This window comes from Solea solea, chromosome 17, assembly GCF_958295425.1.
Source record: "Solea solea chromosome 17, fSolSol10.1, whole genome shotgun sequence".
In the NCBI taxonomy this organism is placed as follows: Eukaryota; Metazoa; Chordata; class Actinopteri; order Pleuronectiformes; family Soleidae; genus Solea; species Solea solea.
Window position 1 is genome coordinate 23834390 of NC_081150.1, and position 21055 is coordinate 23855444.

The following is a 21055-nucleotide window of genomic DNA, read 5'->3' on the forward strand; positions in this document are numbered from 1 at the left end:
CGATTAATTAAAATCGCAATGCGATTTGTGAGTGTGTGTGGGAGAGTGTGTGGTTTACAAACTTCAGTTTCCTGTGTGAAAACCTGATATAAACTACGTCAGTTTTAGTCTACGATATCTCCAGAACATTTTCACGTCTTTATCTCACTGTCGGACAAACTTGGAGCTGGTAATTTTGGTACTGTTGCTATGGAAACACAAACAAATACATCATGTATTATACCGACCTAAACGGTTAATAACAACATACAGAAACTTTCTCAAGTAACTTTTTTTGAGTTATTTCATGCAAAAAAAAAACATTCTTGTCTTGGATGCTGCGTTTTTTTGTTTTTTTAAAATACTTTCTTCCACCACACACACACACGCACACACACACATACATAGACACACACACGCACACACACACACACACACACACACACACACACACACACACACTGCTGCCTCCATCACTACGTTCAAATGTCTTATTTTGTCACTTCAGTGTTTGAAATCCTTTGTTCAGATTGACGTCAGTGACACAAAGTGACCACACGAGGCAGCAGAGGACCAGCAGCTCCTGTGTCCCCGCAGCTAAAATCACTGGTTTTCTCTATGGGCTTTGGTGTGGGAGAGTGAGTGGATGGAGCTGTTAATCTATGACCTAAAAGAGCGTAGACTTAATCTGACATAGATTGTATTAGGTGTCAGTACCTCGTCATCAACACAACAAAGTAGATTAAAGTGATATGATGTGGTTTTTATTGATGTTGAAAATGTCATTCTTCATTAAGCCACAGAAACAGAAACCACAGACACTGATGATGTTTGGAAAGTGCAAAAACCCTCTGAGTGTCATGAGTTTCCTGTCACTGTGGACACGTTCTTCACTGTCGTTCACAGAGCAGCAGGAGGACAGAGGTCATCCTGAGGTCACGCACACTCAGTTTCACCTGCATCACAGCAGAAACCACACTTCCTCATTCATGGCATAATCTGCTCATGTGTGTTTCATTTTCCCTGTGTGTGTGTGTGTGCGTAACTCTGAGTGTTGTTCTGCTCACACGCAGCAGGGGGCGCTGTTGTCAGGCAGCATGAAGAGGAGGAGGAGGAGAAGCAGTGCATGCTGGGACAGAAAGGCTCGTCAGTGAGAAGATGATGTTCTTCAGACAAAGAGTCAAACTCTTAACATCTTTATTTACTTTGTTTTCTATTGGATTGAAAACCTTGAATTTTATTTTATATTATTTTGACTTCTTTCTTTTTATTTTATATAAAGCATTTATTCATTTGTAATTGATTTTACTTTCTGTATCTTTTAATTTCACTTTCAAACATTCACTTTTTGTTATTTCTATCTCAGTGTGTGTGAACCTGTGTGTTTCAGGCTGGTTCTCAGCAGCAGGGGGCGCTCACAGCGCAGGACGGCGGCTCAGTTAATGACAGACATGTTGATTTTTTAAGTCTTTATTTATCGATGGTTTCAACAAAGAATGACTGAGACGAGCTTTGACCTCGTCCACCACTGAAGCTGCTGTCTCTTCATGTCCTACAGAGGACACAGAGACACTGAGGAACCACGCCAGACCAGGAACCCAGGATAAACCGGTTCAGTGAATGTGGTCCTGAAGGTGTGGAGGTGGATCAGTGAGTCAGAGGAGACGCTGTAGAAGGACAGAGTCCCAGCAGGACAGTCCACATACACTGATACTCTGTGAGAGACAGAGGACATGATGGGTGTTTTTGTCCCACAGTGACAGACAGAGTTACGATGATCATCAGAGCAGAACAGACTCCAGGACTGATCATTATATCCAAACACACAGTCAGAACTGTTGACTTTCCTCTTGATTCCTCTGTAACTCAGTGATATAAAAACTCTTCCTCTCCACTCGACCTCCCAGTAACAGCGACCAGTCAGACCAGGTCTACACAGCAGCTGAGGAAAGAACTCAAATCTGTCTGGATGATCAGGATACGACTGATCTTCTGTCACAAAGGTCACTTTCCTGTTGTCGTCAGACAGTTTGAGTTCTCTGTTCATTGTGTTTGTGTCCAGTTCCAGTTCACATGAATCTGATGAAGACAACGAGACACAGCTGCAGTTTATTGATGATCAGCTGATATGTTGTTATTTCCTGTAAATCCATACTTACACTTCCTGAGACCAGGTTTTAACCACTGCTCTCCAGCATGGTCCATCCTGGAGGAAGAAACAGTCTGAATGAGTTTCTGTCCAACATGAGTCCAAACTGTTGTCTTAATGACGCACTCTGGTGGACACAATGATGAACTACAAGGACAGGTGTGTTTCAAAGAGAAGACGGTGTCTGCAGAACCAGAGACCACAGTTTCAGGAGGCTACGCATTAACTCAGCAGCGCCACCACGTGGACAACACAGAAGACAACTTCTGTTTATACATTTGAAACCCACCACGAGTAAACCAGCAACAAGTTGGCCCAGCACAAACCAAGTAAACAAAGAAAATAGATAAAATAGAGGGATTTCATTTGTATTTTTTACAGTGTTTCAAATCGCAGTATTGTGGGTCTAAAAAGCATAAACTTTGTATTTGAATTACGGTTGTTTGATCGCTTGCTTGAATCGAGACCTAGTTTCCAGTGCTTTCGTGGTTTTTTCAGCTGCGCGTCACAGAGGAAACACATGGCTACTTATGCAGCTGCTGCTGCGGAGGCTCGTCGCTGTTACTGCTGCTTCCAAAACTTGTGTGTTTTCACCGTTGAATGAAGAATGAAGAACAACTTGATTGTAGCTGTTAGATGACGAACATCTCGTACACAACTCACTACAAACACCACAGAATAAAGACATCTTTACTTTAGTTTGACCGTAGACTGTTTGAAGTGGACCAGGACTGTTCTGTACCCAGTACCAGGACTTCTCACATGATGCTGCTACTCTGTGCAGATGATCTGTCCAGTTCATGGTTCTGGTCGTTTCTCAGGCTGAACTACGTGACATTCACTCGTTCTCATGAGGTGTTTAAAAAGTGTCACTAATGTTTGGTTATACTCACTGACAGAGGAAAACATAATAACAGGACATCTTCAACCTGAACCTGCTGACAAGTTTGAATACTGCTGATGAACATGAAGAGGAAGGAGGAGGAGGAAGAGGAGAATACCTGAGAGTGTCCAGTCTCCAGTGAGGACTCTTCAGTCCAGCAGACAGCAGCTTCTCTCCTGAGTCTCCTGGATGATTGTAGCTCAGGTCCAGTTCTCTCAGATGGGAGGGGTTGGAGTTCAGAGCTGAGGTCAGAGAAGAACATCCTTCCTCTGAGACCAGACAACCTGACAGACTGGAGTTAAGAAGATATGATGAACTCAGTGATTCAGAAAAAAACATCTGCATCAACAAGAACCTAAAGAAGGAAAGAGTCTGAGTCAGAGTTCTGACCTGAGAGTCTCCAGAGAACAGTGAGGACTCTTCAGTCCATCACACAGCAGCTTCACTCCTGGATCCCGCAGGTCGTTGTTACTCAGGTCCACGTGTCTCAGACGAGAGGACACAGAGCTGAGGACTGAGGACAGAGCTTCACAGCTTCTCTCTGAGAGTTTACAGCCACTCATTCTGAGGAGGAGTTCAAGAAAATCTATTCACATATGTAATTAAAAAAATAATCAGGGACAGGTGAGGAGCGAGAGAAGGGTATCAAGGAGAAACTGCGAGCTTTCAGAAGGCAGTCCCCATCCTCTCCAGAAGAAGTATAAGCTTTGACTGATTTTTGAAGAGTTGGAAAGCTAAACAGAACGTGCTATATTCACCACATGATGAGAATATTTATGGGTCAATGACATGACGGCTAATTATACTGTCCAACTGCATTTTTTCTTGTTAAAAATATATTCGAGAAAAATATATTCAAAAATCATTAGGCATTTCATTTGTATTGCTACGGAAAGTGTAAAAATATCATGTGGTGTGACCGTCCAGTCATGAATCCAGTTTTGGACATTTATTTAAAATGAATCTTAATCTATTCAAATGTATTTTCTGCCCTATGTGGCATAAATTCTAAAGTGTTTTGTAACCTCATGTGAAATTACAGTGATCTTGTAATGACATTTCCCTCTTATTTACGTTTATTAAGTAAACTTTGTCCGAGTATGTCCATTTTATGAAATATCATGTGGTGCGACCATGAAGAAACCACCATTTTGGAACTTTCATTTTCAAAGCCACCCCAAGACAGGAGGTTACATCACAAACAACTTTGCAGAGGACCCACAGAATCAGTTAGCAGGTTTGTAACTCTCTCTCATCTTTTAAAATAACTGCTTTTAAAATGGCTGGTAGATAGTTTCCAAATATGGATGTCATGTGGTATGATCTCAAAAACACAATAAATATTGATTTATTTTTACAAATTCATAATTTGATACCAACTTTTGTTTAGGTGTCCAATGCTATGCCTGTAAATGTTGATTGAATATGAAAATATCATGTGGTGCGACCAAATATCATGTGGTGCGACCAAATATCTTGTGGTGCGACCAAATATCATGTGGTGCGACCAAATATCATGTTGTGCGACCATTGCAGCTAGCTTTCAATGAGTTGTAGACTTATTTTAAAGGAAGTTTTGTGTTTTAATATCATTTTGATGGTTTATATATTTAAAAGGTAGTAAATTGTTATTTTATTTAAAAGATAAAATTGTGCTTTTTCTTAATTTTTCATACATTTCAGAAGCAATGCTTTATGTTAAATCCTTATTGATAACATTGGCACAAAAAAATAAAGAACAAATATTTGTAACATGTCATGTTGCCATTATGTCTTTCTAAAGTTTAAAAAAAAAATCCATTTCATTAGATGCCGCTCTCAAGCAGTGAAGACCGTGCACCACAGGCAGCGTGAACTCTGACCCTGGGTACCTTGCAAGGAGAACAGTAAGGTTTATGTAAAAGCTAAAAAAAACTTTGTATTGAAAAGCAACTTGAATTACATGAAGTTATATTGTGTGGAGGGGATTTAAAATATAATACACATTTTAATTGAAATGTCAGTCTGCTGTATCTGAAAAAAGCCAAACTGTATACACTGTAGCTTGACACAATACTAAATTTGTTTCAGCTACCAGAGAAGAAAGCAGCAGGGAAAGATTCCTTATGTAGGGAGGTATCGTGCTTTTGCGAAAATATGCTCATGTTACCAGCCTGTAAAAGTTGACATGCGGAACACCACATCCAACATGGAGGAGGCCTCAACCTCACAGTCACAGAAGGGGGAAAGTGATCAGGGTTTATGTTTTGTGATTGTAACATACGATGAACTTCCATAAGTAGGCCAGGTTCTTGAGGTTGTGGGAGAAGATATCAGGGTCAATGCTATGCGTACAGATCCTGTTGATCAGTAGTTTAACAAAGACACATACGAAGGTTAACATATAACAAAAGAGCTTTGATGATGCATTTTGATGACAACAGTGCTTTGATACCAACTATAACAATAAATAGATAAAAAGAGTTACAGTTTTGCCTGCTGGAAGGTTTTACAGTCAGGGAGTAAGAACTTATTCACGTGAATAAAAGCTCCAGATGCCATATTCTACTATAAGAAAGATGTCATAGCAGTCATCTCTGAACCTGAGCCAACAACTTCTCGCTGTTCTAAATTGAGAAGCCAAGACTGGAAAAAGTTTAAAAGTTCCTGGGGTTAAGGAAATACCTAAACCATATCTCCAACATTCATATAAGAATGAGGATGATGGTATGAATAGTTAGATGTCTTCAAGTTTAATGTGTCTGAGTTCATCTTGTGCCTTACTGATTTATGAAATGTTTACAAAAATATACATGAATGTACCGTTCACTTCAACACAGTGTTTGTAAAAGAATGGCAATGAAAGTTAATGTGTTAACCAAAATGAAATGAAAAGTGTTGAAAAGAGATGTTTGTCTTCAATATTTAAATTAATAAAATCTGTTTTAAACAAATGATTGTCTCTTATTCTATTGATTTGTAAGAGATTTAAGCTGGTTTCATCATTTGGTGCGACCACCCATCATGTGGCGCGACCATTAATAGCAATAACTGTAGCAAAATAAAAAAAGTGATACCTTCTTTCTGTGGCAGAAACTTATTCACTGATGGGGTAAGATGAAGTTAGTGGGATTTTGTTTACATTTTCATTATTTTTATGCATTTTACAGGAAAAATTAGCACGCAAACTACATGCAAAACGGTGACCGTGACTTTAGAGGAATGAGGATTATATCAGTATGTATGACAATTCAACAGAAATCCAAATAATTAGTTTCTAGACACATCATTTTACTAAGAACTTGTGAAAAAAGGGTAAATATGTTGATTAAATAAATACATTTTTAAGATGATTGATGGTCGCACCACATGACATTTTGGAGGGAAACGACCAATTCATTTACGTGAAAAACCACCAAAATATCGTAATTCAAGATTTTAACATGTATGCATGTACACATGACATTGTAAAGCTTTGACCAATTGCAATAGAAATTCATATTTATCATATTTTTAAATTTACCTGTTAAAAAACCTTATATGTCATTGACCCACATACAGGCGAGGGTTGCTGTATAAGGACACATTTTCTGTGGAATGAACAGAGACCTTTTCTTTTCTTTTTTAGAGCGCCATGGTGGGGGCCCTCAGCCCACAGGTGGGAGAGGCTTTCCCTCACAGCTAGATATTTTATCTAGCTCAGGCCAGGGTCTTTTCTTAGAGACCCCGGCCTTGGGATCACTCTTTTTGTTTGTCCTTTTTTCTATTTCTTGCTTATGTTTGGTGTTGTTATTTGTTCAGGGGGCAGATCTTTCAATTTTCATCTTGTTAAGTTTGTTGGTACACTTACAAGTAAATAAGTATGGCTAGTGACAAATGAAAATTCATTTCGTTTAATGTCAATGGGCTGTTGAATCCAGTTAAACGTAGTAAAATCCTATCTAAAGTGAGAACAGAACAAGCCCATGTGGTTTATTTACAAGAGACCCATTTGACAGACAAGGAGCATATAAAGCTAAAGAAAAGGGGCTTTACAAATCTGTTTTTTTCTTCATACAAATCAGGGCATAGAAGAGGAGTTGCTATTCTCATTTCAAACAAGCTACATTTTGAAAAAGTATTCGAAATGGGTGATAAAGAGGGCACGTTTATTTTAAGTAAGGGGTAAGATAGATGGGAATCCAATTACCTTAGTGAATGTCTATGCACCCCCAGGGAGTGACATTAGTTTCTTCCAAAAAATAACCAATATCATGGTAACTGAAACAGAAGGCCTCTTGATCTGTGGAGGGGATCTAAATATACATCTGCAGCCAAAGTTGGACTCATCTTGTGGAAAAACCCAGGATAGGAAGTCCTTCTATAAGAAAGTAAACACACTATTTGAGGAGGTGGGCTTGATTGATATATGGCGAGATTTTTTCCCTAACAGAAGGGATTACACTTACTACTCTGCTCCTCACTCTCTCTATACAAGAATAGATTATTTCATAACATTTGGGAAGGATAAAGATAAAATACATACTTGTGGAATCTGGACAATAGATCTAAGTGACCATGCACCAGTATACTTATCCGCTGATTTTGGCCTGCGATCAAAAAATAATACATGGAAATTGAATTCCAGTCTGTTGAATGATCTGTCTTTTAAGGCACAAATTAAATCAGAAATGTGTCTCTTCTTAGAATTCAATGATACTGGAGAGGTTTCACCTCCCATGTTATGGGATACTCTGAAGGCTGTTCTGAGAGGGAAAATTATAGCAATATCGTCATTTAAGAAAAAAAATAGGAATAAAAAGTTAGAGGATTTAAAAAACAAGCTAAAGGTACTAGAAGGAAAACATAAATTAGATTTGGCACAGAATACATTGAGAGAAATTAGACACACCAGGAATGAAATTAATAATTTGGCCACACAAGAAATTGAGAAAGATTTAATGTTTCTGAAACAGAAACACTACGAAAGTGGCTCCAAATCTATGAAAGTATTGGCATGGAAATTGAAAAAAAGGATAGCCGAAAATACAATTCATAAAATTAGGGATCCAAGGACAAAAGCGATAAAAAATAAACTAAATGAAATTCAGGAAGCTTTTGAAGTGTTTTACAAAACCTTATATTCTGAAGTCCCAGGTGTGAGTGTGGCCCAAATTGACAGCTTCCTGAATTCCCTAGATTTACCCACTCTCGATGAAAATCTAAATAAAATGATGACTGCGGATATAACTGAAGAAGAATTAAAAGTTGCAATTGGTAGACTTAAATTAAGCAAATCACCAGGATCTGATGGCTACACGGCAGAGTGGTACAAGGAATTTAAAAAAGAACTAATACCTGTTTTACTTCCTACTCTGAATTGGGCTTTAAAAAATGCGCAAACGCCACCCAGCTGGAAGGAGGCAATAATTTCAGCCATACCAAAAGAAGGCAAGGATAAAGTGGAGTGTGGCTCTTTTAGGCCAATCTCTGTTCTTAATGTGGACTATAAATGATTTACTTCTGTTATGGCCAAACGATTAGAAGAATTCCTGCCGACACTGATACATAATGATCAGACAGGTTTCATACACCAACGCCAAACACAAGACAATATACCAAAGACACTACATATTATGGATCATATACAAAGAAATCAAACTGAAGCAATTGTGATGAGCGTGGATGCTGAAAAGGCCTTTGATTCGGTTAACTGGATTTTTCTCTACAGAGTGTTGCATAGAATTGGCTTCCACGATACAATTATTAAAACCATACAGGCACTATATGACAAACCTACCGCCAGGGTCAAGGTCAATGGATATTTGTCAAATAGTTTTACCCTAGAAAGGGGCACCAGACAGGGCTGTGCATGGTCACCACTACTCTTCGCATTATATTTGGAACCACTAGCTCAGTACATCAGACAAACAGAAGATATTAAGGGAATCATTATTAAAGGGACGGAATAAAAATTGGCCTGTTATGCAGACGATATTTTGATATACCTTGCTCAACCAACTCACTCTCTGCCTAAATTGATGCAAGCATTTGAACAATATGGCCAATTATCTGGGTACAAAATCAACATGAGTAAAACCCAAATACTCTCATATAACTACTGCCCACCAAGAGCGATCAAAAGTAGCTACCCCTTGACATGGCAAACAGAGTCCTTAAATACTTAGGCATCAACCTACCAAAAGATCTTACAAAATTATCAGAATATAACTATTCACCCATACATAAAAAAATAAAGGATGATATAGCAAGATGGAACTTAATTCCCTTCTTTAGCCTTAGTTCAAGAATTGACTCTATTAAAATGATTATATTGCCAAGACTTTTATATTTATTTCAAACATTGCCAATAGAGATTAACCAAAACCAATTTAACGAGTGGGACAAACTGCTATCCAGGTATATAGCAGTTCGCCTCAAAACCTTACAGCTGGTTAAACAAAAGGGAGGATGGGGCTTGCCTTATTTTAGATATTATTATTTTGCAGCACAGATGAGAGCAGTGGTATGCTGGTGCAACCCGTCATATACAGCTCAATGGAAAAGCATTGAGGAAAAAATGCCCTCCATCCCCATACAGGCAATTTTAGCTGATAATAACTTGCAAACCCACATAAATAACATTGATAATCCATGGGTGGCGTGGACCCTTAAAGTATGGAAAATTATTATAAAAGAACATAAACTTGAAAATGATATTTTGGCTCTTAAATGGTGTGCTTATGATTCGGATTTTAGACCTAATAAATTGGATTCTAGATTTAAGGCTGGATAGCTTACGGTATAACAGCCTTATGTAGAGTAATGAAAGATGGAAAGTTACTCAGTTTTGAAACGCTTAAAAGGACACATGTTTTAGAAAAACAAGACTTTTATAGATACCTGCAGTTACGGCATTACGTCAATACAAAGATGAAAAATCTAACAAAGATAAACACATGTCTAATTCAATTATTTACAAAAGCTATTAATAAAACTGTGTCATGCTTATATAAGGGTCTGTCTAATTTGAAATCTCACTCTACTTCATATATTCAAATAAAATGGGAGAAGGAATGAGGGATAAATATATCTGAGGAAGAATGGACAACAATTTGGAGGTATCAATGGAGATGTACCAGCTCACAGAAGTGGAGGGAATTTGGATGGAAACGCTTGATTAGGTACTTTATTACACCTTCTCAGAAGTCTCACTATGATGATAATTCCCCTGTCTGCTGGAGGAACTGTGGAAATCTAACTTGTACATAGTTGCTAATGTGTGTTTTTCCTTTTTTCATTGTTTGTTTTTTTGTCTAGGCATTTTGAGCAGACAACAGATGTGAGATGTATGCATGTATGTTTTGCCGGATGTGAATGTCTGTTTCTGAATGTCAATAAAAAATCAATTATAAAAAAATAAAATAAAAAAATAACCAGAGTAGAATTGTCCAAATAAATCAGCTGAGCACCAACCTGAGAGTCTCCAGAGAACAGTGAGGACTCTTCAGTCCATCACACAGCAGCTTCACTCCTGGATCCTGCAGGTCGTTGTTACTCAGGTCCACGTGTCTCAGACGAGAGGACACAGAGCTGAGGACTGAGGACAGAGCTCCACAGCTTCTTTTTGAGAGGTTACAGCCACTCAGTCTGAGGTAGAAAACAGTGATGAACAAAAGGTTAAACATGTTTGTCTTGTGCTCTTTAGAATATGTCTTATTAATATTTATATACTGATCCACGTACAGAGCTTTGTTGGAGGCTTTGACCACTGGCAGCAGCTTCAGAAGAGCCTCCTCTGAAGCAGAGTATTTCTTCAGGTCAAACTCTTCCAGATCTTTTCCTGATGACAGTAAGATGAAGACCAGAGCTGACCACTGAGCAGGAGACAGTGTCTCTGTGGACAGGCGTCCTGATGTGAGGGACTCTTGGATCTCCTCCACAAGAGAACGATGGTTCAGTTCATTCAGACAGTGGAACAGGTTGATGCTTCTCTCTGCTGACAGATTCTCACTGATCTTCCTCTTGATGTACTCAACTGTTTCCTGATTGGTCTGTGAACCACTTCCTGTTTGTGTCAGTAGACCTCTCAAGAGCTTCTGATTGGTCTCCAGTGAAAGACCCAGGAGGAAGCGGAGGGACAAGTCCAGGTGTCCATTTGGACTCAGTAAGGCCTCGTCCACAGCACTCTGGTGCAGATGATTCAGTTTAGGTTTTTTTCCAAACGGTCTGGTCAACTGGCTTGTTGTTGGTTCTGACAACAGATTTGTTCCAGAGGTGATGAAGGTCAGATGAACATGAAGAGCAGCCAGAAACTCGTGAACACTCAGATGGACAAAGCAGAAGACCTTGTCCTGGTACAGGCCTCTCTCCTCTTTAAAGATCTGAGTGAAGACTCCTGAGTAAACTGAAGCTGCTGTGATATCGATGCCACACTCTGTCAGGTCTGATTCATAGAAGATCAGGTTTCCTTTCTGCAGCTGCTCAAAAGCCAGTTTCCCCAGAGACTCAATCATCTTCCTGTTCTCTGGACTCCAGTGTGGATCTGTCTCAGCTCCTCCATCATATTTGACCCTCTTCACTTTGGACTGAACCACCAGGAAGTGGATGTACATCTCAGTAAGGGTCTTGGGCAGTTCTTTCAGCATGTTCTCCAGAACTGTTGCAGTGATCCAGCAGAAGACTGGGATGTGGCACATGATGTGGAGGCTTCGTGATGTCTGGATGTGGGAGATGATCCTCCTGGCCTGCTCCTCATCTCTGAACCTCTTCCTGAAGTAGTCCTCCTTCTGTGGGTCCGTGAACCCTCTGACCTCTGTCACCATGTCCACACAGTCAGGAGGGATCTGATTGGCTGCTGCAGGTCGTGTGGTTATCCAGAGGCGAGCAGAGGGAAGCAGTTTCCCCCTGATGAGGTTTGTCAGCAGCAGGTCCACTGAGGTGGACGCTGTGACGTCAGTCAGGATCTCAGTGTTGTGGAAGTCCAGAGGAAGTCGACACTCGTCCAGACCATCAAAGATGAAGACCACCTTAAAGTCTTCAAACCTGCAGATTCCTGCTTCTTTGGTTTCAGTGAAGAAGTGATGGATTAGTTCCACCAAACTGAACTTCTTCTCTTTCAGCACATTCAGCTCTCTGAAGGTGAAGGGAAACATGAACTGTACGTCCTGGTTGCTTTTGTCTTCAGCCCAGTCCACAGTGAACTTCTGTGTTAACACTGTTTTCCCAATGCCAGCCACGCCCTTTGTCATCACTCTTCTGATTGGTCCGTCTCTTCCAGCTGAGGTTTTAAAGATGTCTTCTTGTCTGATGGATGTTTCTGGTCTGTCTGGTTTCCAGGAAGCTCTTTCAATCTGTCTGACCTCATGTTCTTCATTGACCTCTCCAGTCCCTCCCTCTGTGATGTAGAGCTCTGTGAAGATCTCATTCAGAAGGGTGGGGTTTCCTGCTTTAGCCACGCCCTCAAACAAACACTGGAACTTCTTCTTCAGGTTTGATTTGAGTTCACGTCGACAAGCTGGAGCTCTGATTTCTGACAGAACACAAGAAAATAAATCAGTGAGTGGATCATTGAGAAAATAAGATGTTCTTCCTTTCACATTAAAAGTCCTCTTACTGTCAGCTAGCTTCTCCTGCTTCATCCTCCTTAAGAAGTCCTCTGTGATCTTCAGAAAAGCCTCTCTGCTGCTCCTCTGCTCCTCATCCTCCCTCTGACTCTCTGAGACTTCTGTGTGATCTGTATCCAGAACCTTGTGGATCTTCTTCAGCTCGTTCTTCACAAAGCAGATGATGTTCTCCTTCAGCAGCTGGAACAGAACATGTGAAGTTTAACCTCAGATGATCAGTGACAGAGTGAAGTCCTGGAGGTCCACAGAGCAGCATCCAGACTGTCAGGACCAGGAGCCTCATGTATAAAAGAGTGCGCAGCTTTCATACTAAAAGACGGGTACGCACAAAATGTATAAAGTACGTACGCAAAGAAAATCTCAGCTTTATAAAACTGTGCGTACGCCAAGTCCTGCGCACCTTTTCTTTATACATCCCATCAAAGGTGAAACTGAGCGGAGATGAATGAGGAACACACCACGCCCACCCACAAATGAATATACAAATGACTGTAAAACGCCTTCGTCCTGAAGAAAAAGGACAACTGTGGCAGCAAAGAAAGAGGGAAATAAAAGAAAAAGAAGGAAAGTGCACGATCAACTTGTCAATTTATGATGTATAAATCTGTGAAAATAGATTATTTTGGTCGTTTTTTTTTTGAATTAGTGATAAACACAAAGGAACTAAATGTCAGGGTCACAGCGACTGCTCTTATATTAATATTGATGCTTAAAAAACTGGCTGTGCATTGATAGTTGATCCTGTGCATGTTTTTTTCTGGTGTAACCAGTGTTGGGAATAACGGCGTTTAAGCATAACGGCTTTACTAAAAGCGTTATTTTTCGGAGTAATCTAATTAATAACTTTTCCTGTCATTGCAACGCCGTTACCGTTACTGAGAATGTAAAGTGACGCGTTACTTGTGTTACAATTCGGTTGAATGAAGCGCAGCGATGTCGGGCTGTCTGACAGCCACACACCAGCTGCCGGGAGAGAGCAGGGGTGACGAGTCAGGGAAGCGTAGCGTTTTTTAAGTGGAAATATCGACACTACTTCTCCCTTACTGAGGTAAAAGGAAAGAATGTATATGTAACGTGCACACTATGTCCGGGGAGAAGGAGTTTGTCCACGTCAACCTCGAGCAACTCCCACTTAATGAAGCATTTGTGTGTATTGGTTTAGAATGCAAAGTGTGTGAATATTGTTTATTTTCAATATTTAATTTTGTTACTTTACTGAATATATAAGAGTTAGCTAGTGCCCTGTTTATTGTGCAATGGTATACAGATACAGAGATTTACACTACTGAAATATGGAGGACCAAAAGGGCCAAAATTAAATAAATAAATACACCATTAAATCATTCATTAAAGGTGTCATTAAATAATTAAATGTGTCATTAAATCATTTATTAAATGGGTCATTAAATCATTCATTAAATGGGTCATTAAATCATTCATTAAATGGGTCATTAAATCATTCATTAAATGGGTCGTTAAATAATTCAATGTGTCATGAAATACATTTAATAAATTAAAGACACATTTAATTAATTAATGACACATTTAATTAATTAATGACACATTTTATGATTTCATGGTCCGTGTTGCAGTGGATCATTAATTCATTTCATCTGTCAAACTCGCCCATCAAAGTCAGAGGGCGGGGCTAACGCTGATCGAGTCTGATTCATTGCTTTGGTCTGAAATGGCATGGCTGCCATGTATCACAGCATAGCAGAAGAGAAAAGAACTATAAACCTGAAATAAATATTTTTCTGAGTCCCCGAGCGCAGTTTTAGGATCATTTGAGGCGAGAAATTAGTCATTTAGAATTCAAAAATGTGGTTTGTGTATTAAGATATGATGTATTATATATAGTTTGGCAGCGATAGTATCGGAGGCATAGGCTCAGATTTATATTTTAGCCCGTGGGTGCCCAAATTATAGAAATACCATCATATAATTCTGACTATGGGTGAGGGTTAGGGTTAGTTCAAAACCACATTTTTGAATTCTCAATGACTAATTTCTCACCTCAAATGATCTGAGCCAGCGGATCATTTCATCAGGACAGGCCAGCGTCCACTGAGGCGAAGCTGATCACCTCCGATACTGTCGCTGCCAAACAATATATAATACATCATATCTTATTATTATTATATTTTACAATGTGGTAACTGAGTTACCAACTCAATGTCACTCCGGCAGTTTGCCCCGCCCCCTCCTCTGCCGGCCTGATTACACACACCTGCTGACAATCAAGCCATGTGCACTTTAAAAACTCTCTGTTCCCCTGTTGCAGTGCCAGTGTGTTTTAGCCCATGCCTGATCACCCAAGCTCCTTGTCACAGCCACAGATACCACAAGTTTTGATCCTCTTTGTGAGCGACGCTTTTCCTTTGTAAGTTTTCTTAGCATAGCCTGTAAGTTAATACCTTAGTTAAGATTTATAGCCTCTTTTGTTTTCCTCCTTGTGAGAGATTTTCTGTTTGTTCATTTTCACAGCTTTTTAGGAAACTCCAATCACTAGGGTTGTGACTTACGTTTCGTTAGATAGACTGAGTATATCCAATCTTTTAGATTGCGTTTTGAGTTTGACCTCGTCTTAGTTAGTTATAGATCGCCAATCAATAGGATTGTGCTTTGAGTTTGTTTTCGTTTTGAAGTGCCTTGAGCCTTGTTTTTCCTCCGTTTGGAGAGTTTTCTGTTTAAGTGTTTAATGATAACCATAGTCTGAGTTTTGTTTCCTCTTCGGAGTGATTTTTTGTTTCCGCGTATATAGTTACGCAACGTTTCTTTTGAGGAGCGTTGCGCTCTCCATTGGTTATAGTTTTTTATAGCCACGCTTTGATTTCCCTCAGCAAGAGGATCTGCCTGTGTGTTTTTGTTAAGAGTGCCAATAAAGACAATAAAAGGCCTCTGCGTCTGAGTCCTCTCTGATCCGTCTTGTCACTCAATTACTTTTTGGGAGAAGTAATTTGTAACTATATTTACAGATTATTTCAACAATCTATAAGTGTCACACGTCATCATCTACACATGTTACGCACAAAATAAGCAGACAGAGTTCACGGAGTTACTCCATGTAACCATTCATTACTGTCACTGATTGTGTTGTGGATGCTGCGCCTTTCTCTTCCGATGAAAGGCGCAGCGGTGGCGGGATAACTTTTTCGTAGTTATTTCGTTATCGTGTGGATTAAAATGGGATAAAGAAAATGTTCTACTCAACGTTCAAGTCCCGTTTTCTTACAACAAATAAGTCTCTAACTTTATTTTGCGTTTAAAACATTATAGACTGACGTGTGTTCATGTGTTCATGTCAGCAGCTGTGTTTACATCACTGTGTTACATAAAGAAAATATTCATCTGTGGAAAATTAATTTCAGTAATTTGCTCAAAGTAAATAAGTGAGTCTCCCTCTCTCTCACACACACACACACACACACACAGTTCGACATTCATGACTTGAGGGGACATTGCATTGACTTGCATTCATTTCTTGGAGACTTACTCTAACCTTAACCACAATTACTACTGGCCTAATCCTAATCCTAACCCTAACCCTAACCCTAACCTCAACCTAACCATGAAACATATCTTCACCTTACAATGTAGTAATTTACGTTATGGGGACTTGCTTTTTGTCCCCACAAGGAGGACAAGTCCCCATAATGTGACTGTGTAAACAGGTTTTGGTCCCCACAACATTAGTAATACCTGGCACACACATACACACACAGGTTTGTAGTGTGTGTGTTCGCCCACAGGATCAGTTTCGTCTTCAGTGTCCTCTCTGATGTTATCCACATATGTTCAAACGTACGTGGTGTATCAGTATTGTTTGTCACAGAAAATTCATGTTTGTCACTGTAGACACATTAATAATATTATTTTCAAACACTGTGATAAGTTTCAGAGCTTAATATTGCAGCGTCTCCACCTGACAAGAGTTTGCGGAGCTCTCGGCAAATTCTCACGGCAGCTCGAGAGTTTGCGCTGCGATGCGCAAACTTCCACGCCAAGTACATTTTTATACATGCCGTCTGTGCGTGAAAGCAAGCGTACGCCGTCTTTTTGTGCGTACGCACGGTTTATACATGAGGCCCCAGGACTCTGCTTCAGTATTAACAGTAGTGTCATGTTTGTACATTTACACACCTTAAATATGGAGTCCAGGTCTGCTCCATGCTGCTGGACAGACTGACCACTGAGAACCTCTGTCCTCTGCTGATCAACTCTGAGGAGAAAAGATTCAGTTTCATTTACTAAACAATCATTTGTTTCTACCAGGTTTTCAATGTGCTGCACCTACGATTCTTCTTCAGCCAAGTTCACATGACATGAGTTTGACAGGTTGAAGACAAAAGTCCCTGAAGGACAGTCTCTAGTGTTTGTTATGTGTGAAGTCTCAAAGACACAATCAGAGAGGCTTGTCCATGAGTCCCTGACCAATCACGGACTCTGACTAGATTTACTGCTGGAAACGTATTCAGAGACGAGGACAGGCTGAAGACGTTTAGTGGAGACAGAAAAACAACATTGGTCCACCAACGAAAAGAAGAGTGTTTTTCTGGATTCAACATGTTTTGGACTAGACAGGCTCCCCCTGGTGGAGGATCATGTAAGTGTGTGTTACTATGTGTGAAATTCTTACATCAGTTCACCATGTTTTTGTCCATCCTTGAAGTGAATATAACGACCTATAGACTGGTCACTCTTCATGGACACACAGCTGGGTCCAGGTTCAGGTCTGGCAGAGTCTGGTCCCTGTTGATGTATCCCTCTACAAACACAGGGCATGACATGTAAATACAACATCTGCTGTGATTGATCTCATTAATGATCTACAGTATCAGGAGACACAAGGAAAACAGGTTTGTGTCAGAAATGGTTGAGTGTGACCCAGATGGTGTCAAACACTACACTGATTAACACATTTAAGACTTCCACATCTTCAGTCAGATCACTTTACCCAAACCCAAGCACATGAGCCAGGACTGTTCCACATTTATTCAACATTTCTTATTTTTTCATGGGTCCAGATCTGAGATTAAATGGGGACGGGTCTGTTGGGGACTTGGGTCCAGAATGTCTTAGGTCTGCATGGGTCTGGGTCTGAATTCTCAAATATTAGGTGTCTCTGGTGCTACATGGTGGATCATTTGAGTTGTTGACCTGTGGAGACCTCCACCCTCCATCATCTGACCTCTGTTCTCGTTTGAAGTTCACAGGTTGATCCATGGACCAGTCACTCTTCATGGCCACACAGCTGGGTCCAGGTCCAGGTCCAGGTCCAGCAGAGTCTGGTCTCTGTTGATGGATCCTCCTACAAACACATGATGTGTAAATAAAACACTGAGCTGTGACATGGAGACGAGTCACATGATCCATGAGATCCTCATCTCACCTCTGACCCTCATGTTCCTCACACAGAGGGGTTTTAGAGGGCGGAGCTTCCTCTTCACTGTCCTTGATCTGATTCATAGCAGAGCGCCCCCTGCTGGGAGAATAAAACTTGCTCATTACAAGTTCTGCTAACATGGGTGGACCACAATGACCTAATGTGGGCCGGTCAGCAAGAAGACTTTTTTTAACCACAGAATTGGCCGACATGACCCTCATTGGCTGACTCAACAATCGGCACAGCCCATTGGTTTATGCTAATAATGGACTGTCAGTCACTCAGTTACTGGTTCATTTCAAAGAGCCGTTTAAAAGATTTGACCTTCACTGCAGGTGAGTCCACTGGTTTAACAGAAGAGCCCGCCCTCTGGTGGTCAGGTAAGAAGCTGCCCAATAGATAGATACATATGTATGTTAAACATCTGGACTTTGAAGAGATGTCGTTAATTGTGACGATTGAGAATAAACGTTTAATTTAACTTTAGTTTCTTAAATCTTATCAAAATATGACCTCGTCCTCTGGATCCTTTTTTTTCACCTACAATGGCTGTAATCTGTTTTCACCGGAAACATAAAATTATCAGTCACTATCTGATCTTTCAGTCCAGCAGAACTTCTCTTTCACCAAAAGCACAAATGTCCTCTAAACCAGTGATTTACAAACATTTTAGTCGCTGAACAACAGAATCAGTGACGTGAGATTCATGAGCTTCACAGTAAAAACATCACGTCGACAAAAAGTCACAACTTTTTCATTTTCAGTGCATTTCTTTTTCAATCCGTGTTTCTGCTGCACGTCACATGTACTTTTATGTGTTATCGTCTATGTGTTTTTTTATATTGTTTATATGTGAAATAAACTAAACAGCTGATGGAGACAGAGTGAGTCAGAGGAGGCGGAGTTAAGTCATAAGAACATGATGGATCTGTAACAGGGAAGTGATTGTTTTGCAGTTAGCAGCACTAGCCAAGTTAGCTGAGAGAGGATCCACTTTTCAGACAAAGGTCAAAGTAAAAGAAAACGAGTTCATATCTTAGGAATTATTGAACAGGAAATTCCACTTTTCACTGTAGCTGTCACTTTTACTCCATGATTGATTCTTTAGCTGTGACAAAGGAACACGACTCTCTCTACAAAAACAAACACAGTGAACTTGTAGAAAAGTCTTTTGTTACAACCAGGTGACGTTTGAGCTCCAAACAACATCTGGTTGTTAACAAGAGTTTGTGTTTATAGATGTTACATTTAAATATGTTTGATGTCAAACCATCACTCAGTGAATTAAGACCATACAGAAGTTCAGCTCGTGGGTTCTGAGCATCCATGTGATTCCAGTGTGTAATATCACATGTCAACCAGCAGATGTCAGCGTTTATACTGTGTCAGCAGAGCTGCTTCAAAAGGGTTGGGCCTTCTTCACGTTCAGAGGAACCAGGACATGTTCACATCCCATAATAAGACAAGTTTGCAGTATTACACCAGACATTTAAGCCTCTCTAAGTCACTACAGGGTCAATTCATTCTGTGTAAAAACCTCAGTCACTGAACAAGAGTCAGTGACGTGAGATTCATGAGCTTCACAGTAAAAACATCACGTCCACTCAGCTACAGTGTTGTTTTCGTCAACGATGACGATGACGAAATTATTTTGTTGACGCCCCTTTTTTTTAGTAGAGTCGGTCGCGGCGCACTACCGGCGTAGGAAATTTCATGTCAAACATGTGTGTAACTACGTACACACATGCTTCGCTGTTCACAGACGCTGAAGAATCTTTTCTTCCACCAACGTCGTAAATACTGATGAAAAAAAGACACGAACTTTTAAATTGATATCACGTCACGAATATAAACCTTTGTTTTTACTGTAGAGGAGCAAAGAAATGCTAAATCTGATTAAAGTGACGGTGAAGACAAAGAGGAATCAACAAAATATTAATGCACCCAAATTGAATGCGGCCACTTTTACTGTTTTTTTTTTGTTTTTTTTACTTTAAGTCAAAATGTCTGCTGTGAAAAACCGACGACAAACCATCGCGACTCAAATCTCAACGTAAATTGCAAATTTGTGAGTCATGTCATTTACAGCTGTATCTGTAACAGCTGACTAAACAAATCGTTTTATAAAAACTTCAGTTTATACGTGTTATTTAAAACCGTGGTTCCCAAAGTCTGGGTCAGGGCCCACAGATGGGTCATGGGAGATTTTTGTTTTGGGTCCTAAAACAAAGTTTTCAACCTTTAATTTAAGATTTATGTGTCTATGATTTATGATTTAAATAACCTATAAATAACCGATAACTTAAATAACTAATGACACATTTTCCTTAATGATCTTGTCAGTTTGTAATTCAGAATGATGATAACACACGATTTATGTTGTGATTTGGGTCACGGTAGTTTGCCATCATTAAAAAGTGGATCCACGCGTAGAAAGTTTGGGAAACACCTGCTGCCCATCTGTGGGTCCCGCCCCAGGGTTTGTGAACCACCATGTATAAAAATGATGTTACTGAAGCTCATAAAATGGACGTTTTATTGTTCTGATCAGTTAGTTTCTGAGCTGTCAGTGAACTCATCACACGTCATCAAAGGAAATCTTACTTGTGGTCGGCTGACTGCTGCATGTGATCATTGTGTTCAAAAAACGCCTTGAGTCTCTGAACAGACCCTAAACCCAGGTCAGGTCCAGGTCCAGGTCCAGAGTCTGGTCTAGAACACACACACACACACACTCAGCTGTGAGAGTGAGTCAAGTGATGAGATTGCTGAGTCATGGTCAAATCTTCGCCTCACCTCTGAGTCATGGTGGCTTTAGGGGGCAGGGCTCATCCCCCCTCTCTGTCCTTGATCTGGGTCAGAGCAGAGCGCCACCTGCTGGGAGATCATCACTCGTCCATGACAACAACAGAGGTAGAAAAACCAAGAACTGATTGAACGTCTAACTCAACCGGGGCCACACTTAATAATCTGGGGGCCCTAAGCAACAAAAGCGTTTGGGGGCCACAGTTTGAAACACAAACTCCCGTAAAATATTATTTCAGAATTTTACAAAATTTTGATTTCAGAGAAAA

General features: G+C 40.1%; 1 protein-coding gene across 1 annotated transcript; it reads right to left on the minus strand.

Annotated features, from left to right (window-relative positions):
- Nucleotides 1-1510: 1510 nt before the first annotated feature.
- LOC131443325 (NLR family CARD domain-containing protein 3-like) lies at nt 1511-20788 on the minus strand. The gene is made up of 8 exons (XM_058612848.1): nt 20778-20788; nt 20586-20693; nt 13466-13470; nt 10716-12495; nt 10446-10619; nt 3402-3575; nt 2139-2185; nt 1511-2058 (listed from the first exon to the last, which is right to left on the minus strand). The coding sequence occupies exons 1-8, from the start codon at nt 20786-20788 to the stop codon at nt 1532-1534; spliced, it is 2826 nt and encodes a 941-aa protein (XP_058468831.1). The 3' UTR covers nt 1511-1531.
- Between the last annotated feature and the right edge of the window lie 267 nt (nt 20789-21055).